Source organism: Saimiri boliviensis, chromosome 17, assembly GCF_048565385.1.
Source record: "Saimiri boliviensis isolate mSaiBol1 chromosome 17, mSaiBol1.pri, whole genome shotgun sequence".
In the NCBI taxonomy this organism is placed as follows: Eukaryota; Metazoa; Chordata; class Mammalia; order Primates; family Cebidae; genus Saimiri; species Saimiri boliviensis.
The window spans coordinates 11927013-11941684 of NC_133465.1; the positions used below are offsets into that span (position 1 = coordinate 11927013).

General features: G+C 44.1%; 1 protein-coding gene across 6 annotated transcripts in view; it reads left to right on the forward strand.

The window, feature by feature from the left end:
* Positions 1-14672, forward strand: part of DNAH9 (dynein axonemal heavy chain 9) — a 346949-nt gene that overhangs the window by 21705 nt on the left and 310572 nt on the right. For all 6 annotated transcript variants that reach the window (XM_039476345.2, XM_074388185.1, XM_010339862.3 and 3 more), the window contains 4 exons: positions 3527-3694; positions 5827-5943; positions 10024-10174; positions 13571-13685. In XM_039476345.2, the coding sequence (XP_039332279.2) occupies positions 3527-3694; positions 5827-5943; positions 10024-10174; positions 13571-13685 (551 nt within the window). The remainder of the gene's footprint in view (positions 1-3526; positions 3695-5826; positions 5944-10023; positions 10175-13570; positions 13686-14672) is intronic.

Here is a 14672-nt window from a genome sequence, read left to right on the forward strand (position 1 = left end):
CTGAGATCCTGCTACTGCACTCCAGTCTGGTGACAAAGCAAGACTTGATCTCAAAAAAAAAAAAAAGGGAGAATAAGAAAAGTTAAGTGTCTTGCTATTTAAGCCACATAGCTAGTAAATGATAGAACCAGGACTGTGTCAACTCAGGAGTTTTTTTGACTCTAGATCCTAGGGGCTTTCCACAGTACCATATGTCGTATCTCTGAAGTGGATATTTTGGCCTATGTATAACATGATGAATTTCAGGTTTACTACTGTGATTAATACAAATAGATATTTTAAAAATATCTTTTAAACCTCTTACTAGTTTAAATTGCCTTTTATCTGTTTTGTGAGAACTTTTAAATAAACAATGAAAAGAGCTTAAAATTATTTTCATTCTTAAATCAAAGATTTAAAGGCCAATCAAAGATATAGCCATGGTCAGTGCAATAGATCTGGTGTCTGTAGTTATAAGACAATTTCCCACCTGCTTCAGGAACCTTTTCTACTATGCCTCCAATTCAAACTTACTGAAACCCGTTCAGTGATGGAGAGCTCACTCCCTCTCTTCATAGCCCAATCTACAGCATTAGATAGTTGTGTTTTATTAAGTGAAATCACAGGAAATGGCCATTTTTTAGGTCAAGATGATCCATATCAGCAATGTAATAAGTTCAATCTATACGGTGAGGTCGCATCTGCTTCTTTGCCCCACTCATTTGCCGTCATTCTGCCTTCAGTATAGCACCAGGAAAGGTTCCCCCTTGCATGTCGGTCCTGTGAACACCAAAATGCCCGTCTTTATAATTCTCTTCTCTTGTCTATTTTTTTTTTTTTTTTTTTACCAACTGCTCTTCAAAGGTTAGGGTTCCTAGCTCCTCTATCACCTTGTTGCCTTTTTTTTTTTCCTGGAAGTACTATAGCTAAGTCAAAGAACAAAGAGCACATATTCCTTCACTTAACAAATATGTATTCAGGGTCAGGGACCCTTACAGGTACTGGAAATACCGAGGTGTCTTTGGAGCATTTACAACTTATTAGACAGATAAAAGCAATTAGTATAACATAACACCAAATAATATCATTGCAGAGTGTGATAAGAGCTCCAAATAAGCAGAAGAAGGGATGGAGAGTTTGGGGGAAAGCTGGATGGGTACATCTCTTTCTAAAGGAGGGTGAGGAAAGGTCTAAAACCTTGAATCGAGCCCCAAATAAAGTGGCATCCACCATGTATGTATTAAGTCACATAAAACAATGTAAGTATCCATCTTTTTTTTTTTTTTTTTTTTTTTTTTGAGACGGAGTTTCACTCTTGTTACCCAGGCTGGAGTGCAATGGCGCGATCTCGGCTCACTGCAACCTCCGCCTCCTGGGTTCAAGCAATTCTCCTGCCTCAGCCTCCTGAGTAGCTGGGATTACAGGCACGCGCCAACATGTCCAGCTAATTTTTTGTATTTTTAGTAGAGACGGGGTTTCACCATGTTGACCAGGATGGTCTCGATCTCTCGACCTTGTGATCCACCCGCCTCAGCCTCCCAAAGTGCTGGGATTACAGGCTTGAGCCACCGCGCCCGGCTCCCATCTTTTTAAGTGACCAGACTTTCTCCAAAAATAGAATACTTAAATAAATATAAAATAAACAAATATAAATAGAATCGTTAAATAAATGCCCTGATACCTAGGATATTTAAATTGACGATGAAACACCTTCCTGTCACATCCCCTGCCCCCAACCATGCTTTAAGTATCCTTGAAAAATAACACAGTCTAACAAAATTATCATCTGGGTTTCTGATGTAATCAAACATATCAAAATGCATCTACCTTTTAAAATGGTTAGGAAGTATTTCCTAAAAATTGAAATTGACATTCACAGAATTACGAAGAATGAGTACCAAGGTTGCATTTCACAGCACAAGTATGACTCTCCCTATAAAACCGATTATAGCTAAGCCCTTTACGAGATACTTGAATTACTATTGAAGTCAATTTCATTTCCATAAAATTCGTTTCGGTTTTCTTCCCAATACATCAAGTTGAACATATTTTTAAAGAAAGACTGCCACTTTTTCCACCATTAGTGGCAAAAGTCCCTCACTGGTTTTGGCACATGTCTTCCCCTGCCTTGGCTGGTGTCTTGCCTCTTCTCTCCTCACCCACTTCAACTGCTTGCTGCCAGCCAGGCACAAACATAGCTGAGCAAAAACAGGCTTGTTAGATGGGTGCCTAAATCTGCATGGGTACCCTCCTGGCCAAGCAGGGAAAGCCAGCCATTGTCCCCACTTCCCAGTATCTCTGTCACTGCGGCTGGAGTTGGCGTCCCAGCAGGAGAAAGGAACCAGGAAACCTGTGCTTGCCTGATGGGTCACCCATACCAGCAGCCATGGACAGTGAGATTCCCTGCAGTGGTACCAGGACCTGCTGGATTTTACAGCATCGGTGTCATGGTGCACCTCTTAAACCTCCAGAGGAGAGGACCCCTCCCTCAGTCCACACCAAATGTTAGCCCAGATGACACAAAGGGAACTTTGACCTTCCTCTTTCCTGCCTAAGGGGCATGCATGCAGATTGGAAGTCATCACAGGAAGCATATCTTGGTTTGCAGGTTTTGTGATTTTAGGTAATCACGAGAGATAAATTCAATCTGTCCTGCTAGACATGCTCAGGAGGAAGCTCCCATCCTATCAGTGGTGAAGTAGCTTCCGTGGACTCAGGAGGGGTTCCTCCCCAAGGCTTCTGGGATGTGCCATCCACCTGTCATTGGATCCCAAGTATACCTGGGACATTACCACATCAATAACAGCAACAGTGGTAGTGTCTTGGTACTGTGTATTTACTGTGTGTGCAGACGTGGCCTAAATCCCAAGCTTGAGTTAACTGACTTAGCACTCAGGATCATGCTACAGGTGTTATTATTATTCTGCAGCAAATGAAGAAGCCCAGCACAAAGCTGGTAAATAACTACTCACTGCCATCCAGCTGGCAACAGAGCGTAACATTCTGTGCACACCCAGCAAGGGCGCCCTGCAGGAGATGTCTTTGCTTGGCAGAGAAGTTGCCAAGAAGGCCAATGTCACCCTCTGGGCACGTCCTCAGGACTATTTGGAGGCTCTGCTTTCTCATCCACATCCTTTAGGATTGCTGTCATTCTAGAACCAGATAACATGGTCCATTTGAAATGAGCTATTTTAGAGAAAGCAGTAAAGCTACCAATTACATAAATCGTTTTATTATTATTACATTTTATTATTTACTAAAGACTACAAAGGCATAGCGAGGCGGAAGAATACATTTCATTTATTTATGTATGTATATATTTATTTGGGTTTGTGTGAATTTTACTTGACTGTTCTTTCTCTTTGCTTTGTTACTGAGTTTAACCAAGAGTTATTTTTACCAACCCAATCTAATAATAAGGTTACAAAACTAATCAGACTTCACAATTTCCTAAGCAACCACCACCCCCGTGGTTTCCAACTCTTCTCATCCACTGTTGTTATGATGATGATGATGATTTTAACTCTTTTGTGAATTGTCCCCATAGAGTGTTCTGAAGACGGCCTTGGATTTCCAAAAACTGGGCAAGGTGGAGTTTAGTGGCATCAGAGGAAATGCCCTGAGCCAGCAGGTCCAGCAAATGCATGAGGAATTTCAAGATATGTACAGGCTTTTCTCCGGGTCCTCCTGTGACTGCCTGTACCTCCAAAGCATGGTAGGGCTTCGAAGGGCTAAATCACCAGCTCCATCTCTGTTCCAGATGCCTCTCACCTGTAGGGTCTAAGTATTGACTTGCATTTTCCCTGTGTATTTCTTTGGCTCTGTGGTCCCAGCGGTTTTGCTAATTATTCTTTGTGTCAGGAGAAATTATTATTCCTTGTGCCAAGAGAAAGATTTCAAATTGTTCTTTGTGTTGAGAAAAAGATCAAGGAGGCCTCTCCCAATGGTTAACTGCTCCAGACTACTGACAACAGGGTTTCAGAGATGCTGAGGTGGGTATGAGGTGACAGTGGAGGCTAAAAACTTCAAAAGTTATAAGCTTCAAAATTTATAAGCTTCAAAATTTCAAAAGTTAAAAACTTCAAAAGTTAAAAGCTTCAAAAGCTATAAGCTCAGTGAAAGAAGCCAGACCCAGAAAGACAAATGTTGCATGGTCTCACCTATACAAGGCATCTGAAATAGTCAAACTCATAGAAGCAGAGTAGAATGGTGGATGCCAGGGGCTGGGGGAGAGGGAAATGGGAGTTGGTGGTCAAGAGTATATTCAGTTATGCATAAGGAAGAATTTCTGGAGCTCTAAGGTACAACATGATAAAGATGGTTAACAATACTGTATTACATTGTTCTCACTCGTAAGTGGGAGTTGAACAATGAGAACACATAGATACAGGAAGGGGGACATCACATACCTCACACACCAGGGCCTGTCAGGCGGTGGGGGGGCAAGGGGAGGGAGAGCATTAGGACAAATACCTAATGTAGGAGAGGCTTAAAACCTAGATGACAGGTTGATAGGTGGAGCAAACCAACATGGCACATGCATACCTATATAACAAGCCTGCATGTTCTGCACATGTATCCCAGAATTTATAGTAAAATAATAATTTTAAAAACTGTATTACATACAGTACTTAAAATTCACTAAAAGGGTAGATCCTAAGTGTTCTCACCACACACACGAAAAGCCAATGGTAACTGTGTGAGGTGAAGAATATGTTAATTAGCTTGATGATGGTGATCATTTCATAGTGTATACATGTATAAAAAAGTCAAGTTGCATACCTTACATATATACAATTTTTATTTGTCATTTATAACGTAATAAAACTGACGGGGAAAACAGTTTTAAGCTTTGGGCAAAAACTGCTAAGGAAAGGACAGGCACAGCCAGACAGAATTTTATTAGTGGCTTGGAGAGGTGTAAGTGAAGCCATAGCCTGGGGTTTCTGATCTGAACCTGGTTCCCAACAGAACACACAGGGTAAGAATAGGGCCAGGAAAGCATTTTCCAGGGCAGGAACAAAGAGCCCAAGTCTCACTTGTAGACCAGGAAAGCCGGGAGCTGTGAGTCCACACCCACAGGAGAAAAAAAGAAGAGAAAGGACCAGTATGAAAACAGAGAATGGAATTCCCAGAAAAAGGAATGGCAGGATGGCTGGAGAAAGGAATGTTAAGAGTGTACGCATGAAAAGGAGAAAGAAATTAGGGCAGGAATCTGCTCCGAGCACCTTCAGACATCCAGGGGAATCTCAGTTGGCCAGACTCAGGAAGATACTGCCTTTTAAGAATTCCATTAGTCAAAAGTAGACCGAAAAAAGGTAGACTGCAAAGCAGCCTGTATACGATGTATTTGCTCCCATAATAAAAAATAAAAAAAAAAATCCTATGCCCAAGGGAAAAACGAACAATTAAAAAGAAACATACCACAGTGTCATCATGTTTAGAAAGTAGGACTAGACTATGTTTTCCTACTTTTTTTTCTTTCACACACACACACAGTGAGATTCCATCTAAAAAAAAAAACAAACAAAAAAAAACTGATGTTAAGTGAGAGAGAAGGGGCTGCTTCAGGAAGAAGAAAGGAGGACCATGGAAAGGGCAGAAGAACACTAAACTCGCATCTAATTCACCTCGCCATTTTGCCTGGAGACTCTAGGTGAAAATGCTGCAATCATAGGGTAACTCTACATGGCTAAAAACTAAGTCATGCCAAGGTGAATTTCAGAAAATTAAAATAAATTCTTTGGTATAACCAGTTCAAACACAAAAGTTAGCTGTAAGGAGCATAGTGGGGTTGGCTTTCAGAAAATTATGTTTTCCTTATGTGAATATATGGTGTCTCTTCAGGACTTCGAAAATGGTGTCTCTGAATTTAACCAGAAAGTAGAAGATCTTGACCGAAGACTGGGAACTATCATGATTCAAGCTTTTGATGATGCATCTGATTTGGAGCATGCCTTTAAGGTTTGTGTAAATGGGGCAGGAGCCACTCTGTCCTGGATACTCCCCTAGCCCTCATCAGAGGATGATACAGATACCTTTCCAACTGTCTGTTCCTGCAAATATTAATTATTCTTGTTAATATAGTAGAGAAGGATATGGGAATCCTTCTCATGCCAAGAAAGTGTGTAGAATTAGGATTCACAGGCTGATTACTCACGCTTTCCTGAAAATGTGACAATGTAAAAATACTTTTAAAAAGCACTCCTGCAGTGATCCCTTTAGGTGCCATACCTTTATCAGTAGAAAAAGCATGACCATGCAATACCATGGCTATTTAACCATGGCTACTAGGTTGATTCAATCTGGAGCAAACCACCTCCCAGGTAATGAGCGATAGGTTTCAAGCATCGATAACTGGAATAAGATTTGTGCTCTTACCATATCACGCTTAGATCAGGTAGTACAAAGTGTATGGAGGAGGTAATTTAGGACAAGTCATAGATGATGAGTAGGTAAATGGCTGCACAACTGGAAACACTGCCTCGTGAGACATGAAGACTCAGTGGAACACACTAGGTCTTCCACAAGCAATCAAGAGGCTTACTTGATAAAGTCTTAAGGGTTCCACTAGTTGGTGGAAGTTACAAGAAGTCAGATTTTGGTTCAGTAGAGGAAAGAGATTTCTGTCAAAGCTGTTTAAGATGTAATGGACTTCCTTAGCAAGTAGTTAAGTTTCTGGGCACTGAAAATGTTAAGACACAGTATCTGTGATGGGTGGGACAATTGTAGAAGAGGTTTAAATCCTGGATGGATGGATCTGTGCTATTTTAGAATATTTGGTAACCAAATGTGGCAGGCCCCATTAGCCATTGACTACATATAGAGAGAGATTCCCCTCCAAGCATTTGAACCAATTCCAAGGAAAAGGCTTGCATGCATCTACAAAATGATCATGTATGGCATTAACTGTCAGGGCTAATTGAAACTCTGTTGCTCGGGTAACTTGTGGGTCTGAAACTCCATTCATGCACTAAGGATGCCCAGCCCTACCCATCATATAGATCCTTCTCTACCACAGATGTTCAGGAGTCTTCAAGGGATGCCCTCAGCAAGTATTCTCAAGTCACTTTAAAGTCTTTGAAATCATGGCATCTGTTACATGTCTACAGATCCCCTTTAAATTTTATCTGCCAAGAAAAGTGCTTGGAGGAGTCTTGCCATTTTTTTCTTCTGATGGTCCGCACCATGAAAACATCTCTGTGTTTGCTAACCCATACCTCTTTGGGTTGCAAAATTCCAGTCCTTAAAATGTTATGGTAGAGTAAGGTTCTGGGTAGAACTAGAGGGAGACCTTCCCCCTACCGAAGCAGCACTGCCATATCCAGAGCTTCAAAGGGTTTATAAAAGTAGATTATTTATCTTCTGACCTTGACTCCTCTTCTCAGCAGAGCTTCCAACCCAGCCTATGGGAACTGGTAGGAAAACCACAACCCTCTGATCCCTTCTGCCTTCTTTGTTTCTCCCTTTTTAGTGATCTCACCAATAAGAAACTAAAACTGCCTTCCTCCCCAAGCAACAGCAAAAGCTCCAATGGATATAAGCTCATGCAGAGAAGAGCTTTTTCAAAGTTGGGGAGTAGGGACCAGAGAGAATACCTGACTGGATCCCCTGTTGCTGCTGTAAGATTATCTAACCAGCCAGGCAGGTGGCTCATGCCTGTAACTCCAGCACTTTAGGAGTCCGAGGCAGGTGAATCACGAGGTCAGGAGATCAAGACCAGCCTGGCCAATATGGTGAAACCCCGTCTCTACTAAAAATACAAAAAAATTAGCTGGACGTGGTGGCACGCACCTGTAGTCCCAGCTACTACTACTAGGGAGGCTGAGACAGGGGAATTGCTTGAACCCGGGAGGTGGAGGTTGCAGTGAGCCGAGATCTTGCCACTGTACTCCAGCCTGGGCAACAGAGCAAGACTCTGTCTCACAAAAAAAAAAAAAAAAAAAAAAATGGCGGGGACACGAATCCCCAAGTACGTCCAAGTCAAGACTGTGAATAGAGGGTGCAGGCTGGCCATGGTCGTCCCTCAGTGCACACATCTGTACTTCCCCAACAGAAGATTGGAACTACAGAACTCGGTGGGGTCCTGCTCTCTTATGCTTCCATTGAGGCAGAGCTACTTTTTACTGTCTCCAGAGATCTGGGTGATTGTTTGGTGGAAGAAAGTGTGACCCTAGAGCCTTCCCACTGGAAGGCTTTTTAGCACCTTTAGAGTGTTCTTAGAGTGCCTTGGAATCGTTACAGAAATCCAGTCAAACTGTCAGACCCGGAAAACATCTGACCAAGGACCCCATATTTGGCTTTTCTCTGTACTTGGCCATTCCGCATAACATGGCCTAGAGACCTCAGACTCCTGGGAGCCATCTAAGATTGTGAGCTGATGCCAGACGGCTACTAGAGCTTGCAATCCCTCCAGGCTTTGAATGTCTGTGAAGCAAAGTGGCTCAACCTGAAGGAAGGAGGTAGAATAAAGAGCATAAGTTCTTAGACAAGTGCATACTACTCAGCTTCCAGTTTTAGGACATGTGGGTGTAATTTTACATCATGTTTCTCATGTTCATTGACTTAAAGCAAAGGTTTCAAAATTTTTTCTACAAAAGGACAGAGAATAAATATTTTAGACTGTGGGTACATGTGTTTTCTGTCACATACTCTTTTTTCGTTTTTTTATTTATTATTTTTATTTATTTATTTTTGAGACAGATTCTTGCTTTGTTGCCTAGGCTGAGCACAGTGGTGTGATCTCGGCTCATTGCAACCTCCGCCCCTGGGTTCAAGCGATTCTCCTGCCTCAGCCTGCCAAGTAGCTGGGATTACAGGCATGAATCACCATGCCTGGCTAACTTTTTGTATTTTTAGTAAAGATGGGGGTTTTGCCACTTGGCCAGGCTGATCTTGAACTCCTGGCCTCAAGTGATCTGCCTGCCTTAGTTTCCCAAAGTGCAGAGATTATGGGCACAAGCCACGCGTCAAGTCCTCTTTTTAATTTTTTAAATCTTTTTTTAAATCCAACAACCATGCACTGAGGCCACAGTCCAGGCTTGGGCGAGTTTGGCTGCCCACTGCTGTACTTTGTGACCTCCTGACTTGACTCACCAGGTGGAGATGAGAGGTTATCATGGAAGGCATGTTTAGAAGCACTGGATTACTATAACCTAAGTCTAACTGGAGTCCTACATGGCCTCATCTCAGAAAAGCATCACAATCGAAACACGCAGGAGCCAGAAAGTAATTAAAAGCATTTCACATCTTGATTTTGCTGCTCTAGGAAACACTGAGGGGTTGTAGCCATTTTAATCCCAGGAACACATCTTCAGCACAAGCTCAGCATCACTGCCATTCTCAGGGCACCTGCTCTCAGAAACTTGTTTTTTTGTTGTTCCCATTTCCATAATCACTTTCCTTCTGTTCTAGGTTTTTGTTTTTGGTTTTTTGGTTTTGTGTGTGTGTGTGTGTGTGTGTGTGTGTGATGGAGCCTTGCTCTGTCGCCCAGGCTGGAGTACAATGGTGCAATCTCAGCTCACTGCAGCCTCAGCCTCCTGAGTAGCTGGGATTATAGGTGCCTGCCACCACGCCCAGCTAATTTTTGTATTTTTAGTAGAGATGGAGTTTCACTATCTTGGCTAGGCTGGTCTTGAACCCCTGACCTTGTGATCCACCTGCCTCAGCCTCCCAAAGCGCTGGGATTATAGGCGTGAGCCACCGTGCCTGGCCTGTTATAGGTTTTAATTATGTAGCTCAACTTAACCTTTCTGGCATCTTTAGTCTCCCTTTATTTAATGCTTTATCCAGATCCTCACACCAAGTAGAGCTGGGGGTAGGTAACTCAGCAGACAGGAATTCTCTGTTAGAAGCAAAGGAGAGGAGAAAGACTATGAATATCCATATATGAATAATTACTGGTCCAATTCCACAATAACACTGTTCATCCTTCTCACATTGGTAGGCATATGGAGGAAAAACCAGGACCCTGGATGTATGTAAGCATGGAAAGGTTGGGTCTATGATTTTTTTTTTTTTCTTTTTCTTCTGCCTTCTCTACAGCTGCTAGACATAGCAGGAAACCTCCTTGAAAGACCACTGGTAGCAAGGGATGCGTCTGATAAATATCTGGTCCTCATCCAAATGTTCAACAAAGATCTGGATGCAGTGAGGATGATCTATAGTCAGCATGTCCAGGAGGAAGCAGAACTTGGTAGGCTTGTTGCGGGGGATTTTGGTGGGGATGTTCTGTTACTCGGAAGAAACAACACATTCCTCTTGTATTTGTTGAATGTCCCTATATGAATCCATAAATTCTCAAAGAAGAGCAAGCACAGTCTTCTAGCTTGAAATTCCAGACCCCCGTGGGTGACTGTGGAGCTCTCTGAACTGTGGCTTTCCCTGTTTCTGGGACTGAAATTGGCAGGCTGACCCAGCGTGGTACAGTCTTGACTGCCTCTGTTCAGCTGAGACCTTGGCATAATATATGAGTTGACCCTTGATCTGTGTTGCTACACTGACTAATCTGCAACATACCTCCATTCCAAAATAAATGTTCACATGCCTGAGAGACGTTTCTTTCGCCTTCCAATGCCATAGCAACCATGGTCTGGTGGGAGGAACCAGCACTAGCCCTCCAAATGGCAGTACTGTGCCAAGGTGTGACGTCTCCATTTTTATTACAATGCTTAGAGTTGAAACAAGTGCCTTTCAGTTTTACATACATTTATTGAGCCCTTGCTACATGCCAGGCAAGCCTATGGGTATGGTATAATGTGGCAGGTCAAGGTAAGGGATAAAATAAATTAGTACAAAAAGGTGGTTGTTTATAGAATGTGAGCACTGCTCAACTTGAGTTACAAAGAATGGTAACAAGCTGGGAGGGATGGTGTGAACATAGTCCTGGTTCCTCAGGAGGCTGAGCGGAGGATTGCCTGAGTTCAAGAGTGAGAGGCTGTAGGAACTGTGACCCTACCACTGCACTCCAGCCTGGGTGACAGAGCCAGAACCTGTCTCTAAAAATAAAATAAATAATAAATAAAATACATTTCTACAGTCAGTCACACAGTGCTTGCACATTGTGGATGCTCAGTAAGTGGTTATTGGACTGAATAGCTTATGGCATCTGAAAAATGATGCCATTTGGATGAAACAAATTATTAACTCCTTACGAAAGAATTTCTGCAGTGATCTCTTTATGAAAAGAAAACACTAACAAGATAAGATGCATCATGGCACCTTGAGATTCGAAGGTAGGCTTATGGAACAGGGAGTTGAGCTGAGCCCTAAAAGTTGGGAGATCAACAGTAAAGGAGAAGAGGCAGAGGCCTTCAGAGTAGACATGGGAGGATGCGGGAGGTGATCGGCTGGGACTGCCTATAGCCACACAAGGTGTGCAGAAGACACCCAGTCGGCCACAACATTAGGGTCAGCTTGGGAAGTGCTCAGAGTGCCACGTTAAGGAATTTGGAATTCGTCATCGAGGCTATGGGAAATTATCAAAGACTTTTAAGTAGCTGAGTAACAGGATCGCTCTGCTTGCAAGTAGGTTTCACGGTGAGATCATCAAGAATTGCCTCCACGTAGAAGTCATTTTGGGAAAATCTGTTGGCCAAGCATTATGTGGGATCATCCTAATGACTTCTTAGGGTCCAATACAGAGTCTGAAAACTCTAATGTCTTCAGAAGCTATATCGGTCACAAATGACCATGACCTTGGTACCTTAAAACACCACCACCCATCTTTCAGCTCACCCTTCTGTAGGTCAGGAGTCCAGCATGGTGCATCTGGGTTCTCTACTGAGAGAATCCCAAAACTGAAATTAAGGCGTCAGCCAGGCTGAGCTTGCATCTGGAGGCTCTGGAGGAAAAATCCACTGCCAGCCTCCTTTCTGTTGGTAAAATCCAGTTCTTCATGACTGTGGGAGTGAAGTCTCCACTTCCTGTTGGCTGTCAGCCAAGGGCCATTCTTAGCAACTAGAAGCCACCTCCATCTTCAAGCCAGCAACAGGACGTTAAATCCTCTTATGCACCAAATCTCTGCCTTCCTCTCCTGCTACCAGCCAGAGGAAACATTCTGCCTGTTTTGTTTCTTTTTTTGAGACGGAGTCTCACCCTGTAGCCAGGCTGGAGTGCAGTGGCACGATCTCAGCTCACTGCAACCTCCACCTCCCAGGTTCAAGCGATTCTCCTGCCTCAGTCTCCCAAGTAGCTGGGACTATAGGTATGTGCCACCATGCCAGGCTGATTTTCGTATTTAGTAGAGATGGGGTTTCACTGTGTTGGCAAGGCTCGTCTCTATCTCCTGTCCTCCTTGGACTTCCAAAGTGCTGGGATTACAGGTGTGAGCCACCGTGCCTGGCCAGCATTCTGCTTTTAAGGGCTCACCTCCTTAGGTCAGGCCCACCCAGGGTCCTCCTTCTCCTCCTGCTGTATAACATAACATGACCACAGGAGTGAGCTCACATCATAGCCACAGTTTGTGCCCACGCTTAAAGGGGAGAGGATTATTTGAGGGTGAGAGTAATTGGGGGTCATCTTAGAATTTTGCCTGTCAAGGAGCACAAGCGGGAAATGACAATCATGGATCTGGACTGAGTGTGGTGACGCCAGGGAAGGGTGGCATCCGTGGTGAAATAAAGGAAGTGACTACTTCTCTAGTTGCTGGTTAGAAATGCCAGCTGATTCTTGCTAATCTTCTCATTTTAAGAGAGAAGCTGGAAAGTGAGGTTCTTTAAAAAGTGAAATCTCACATTCGTTAAATCCTGACTACTAAATATAAGCAAACACACCCAATGCCTGGGCCAACATAAGCATATCTCGTCTGTGCTAACTCGAGTCCAGGGCTCCATAATCCACATGGCCTGCCTCATTTATCATCTTACTAAATTCTCACGGGAACCCTGGACATTAATTAAGCAGGGAAGATATTATTCCCATTTTACAGAAGAGAAAATTGAGACCCAGAGTGATTGAGTTGTCTGTTTAAGGGATTGTTTCACCCGTGACTGTTCATTTAGAGTCATGTTGAGAGCTTTTAAAAAAACACTCAATGGCGGCTGGGTGCAGTGGCTCACACCTGTAATCCCAGCACTTTGGGAGGTTGAGGTGAGTGGATCACCCGAGGTCAGGAGTTCAAGACCAGCCTGACCAATATGGTAAAACCCCATCCCTACTAAGAATATAAGAATTAGCCAGGCGCGGTGGTGGACACCTGTAATCCCACCTACTCAGGAGGCTGAGACAGGAGAATCGCCTGAACCTGGGAGGCAGAGGTTGCAGTGAGCTGAGATTTCGCCACTGTACTCCAGCCTGGGCAACAGAGTGAGACTCCTTGAAACACTCATGGCTGGGCCCCTCCAAAGAGCAATTAAATCAGAATAGCTTGGGCTGGGGACCCAAGTCCCTTGAGGCTGTGAGTGTTGTCTCAGTCAGGCTTGCTTTCTCTTTAACAGAAGCTCCCCTCCCTACAGGAACTCCATTGTGCTCCCAGGTGACTTTAGTCTGGAGGTAGATTAGGTAAAAGAAGTATCTGGCGGGAGGCGTTTGCAGGGTGGAGAGGGCTGCAGTGCTCTGGACCCATTTCCGTCTGTCTGTGCCGTGTCCCCAGGGTTCTCCCCCGTGCACAAGAACATGCCTGCCGTGGCTGGGGGCCTCCGCTGGGCACAGGAGCTGAGGCAACGCATCCAGGGTCCTTTCAGAAACTTTGGACGCATTACACACTCGTGAGTATTGTGTTCCTGAAAGCTGGGTTTGTCCTGGGCTGCTCTTCCTGCCTTGGAATCCGAGTGCTGTAGAAATGAAACCCCCTTCACAAAGACAGGAAAGTCATCTTCCTTTCTTTCCATTTCCAGCAAGGGATTAGATACCTGTTGGCCAAGCAGTCATGATATTGACGCATTTGGACTGACAAGCAGGCCCCTTAGTGTTAAGTGAGGTGTAACTGGCTGACTCCTTTTGCTCCATGGGATTCATTTCTAGTGGGCAATGAGCCAGGGATTTCAAGGTCTGGGGAGTTCTCCCACATGTCTCCTTGCTGCTGAGGCCACTGGAAAATAATGAAGCCCAGTGTTTCCTCGGGTGCAGTATGAGGTCCTTGTAAATCAGAACAACCCTAAGAAACCTGTTAAAGATGTGGGTTCCAGGGCCTCACCTGTCACTGGCTGAATCTGAATCAGCTGTGGGCTGTGAATCTGCCCCTTCAGCAAGCTCCTCCTGTGATTCTGATGGTGACCAGGTTTGGAAACCATCAGCTTGCCTCACAGCTAAGGTTAGAAGCTGAGCTAGAAGCATCTCAGCTGCCAATTGTGCTGTGGTGTTTAAGATGCTGCCTGAGGAAAGGCAGTCTTTCTTGGTTCTCTGTTTCTAAAAGACTGAATCTTGCTAAGAGCACACAGGTTTTGGAAAACATAACAGAAGGAAAGGAATGAAAGTCTGGCCTTTGGACTCACAGGCTTTTTGGAGTTAGGGAAAGTCTTAGAGACCCTCTGGCCTGGTCCAAGTAGGAAGACTCAACACCATCAGAGGCCAGACAAATGCAAATGAGTTAGTGAGGCAGGTGCTGTAGGACAGCCAGGATGGGGTCTGCAGGGAGCCACCAACACCCCACTCCAGCGTTGCCAAGCCGAAGGGCAGACCCAATGTGGGCAATATCCTGACTGTTGGAGGTAAGCTGGAAACTGGATTTTGAAGGTGAACATCCAATTTTCCAA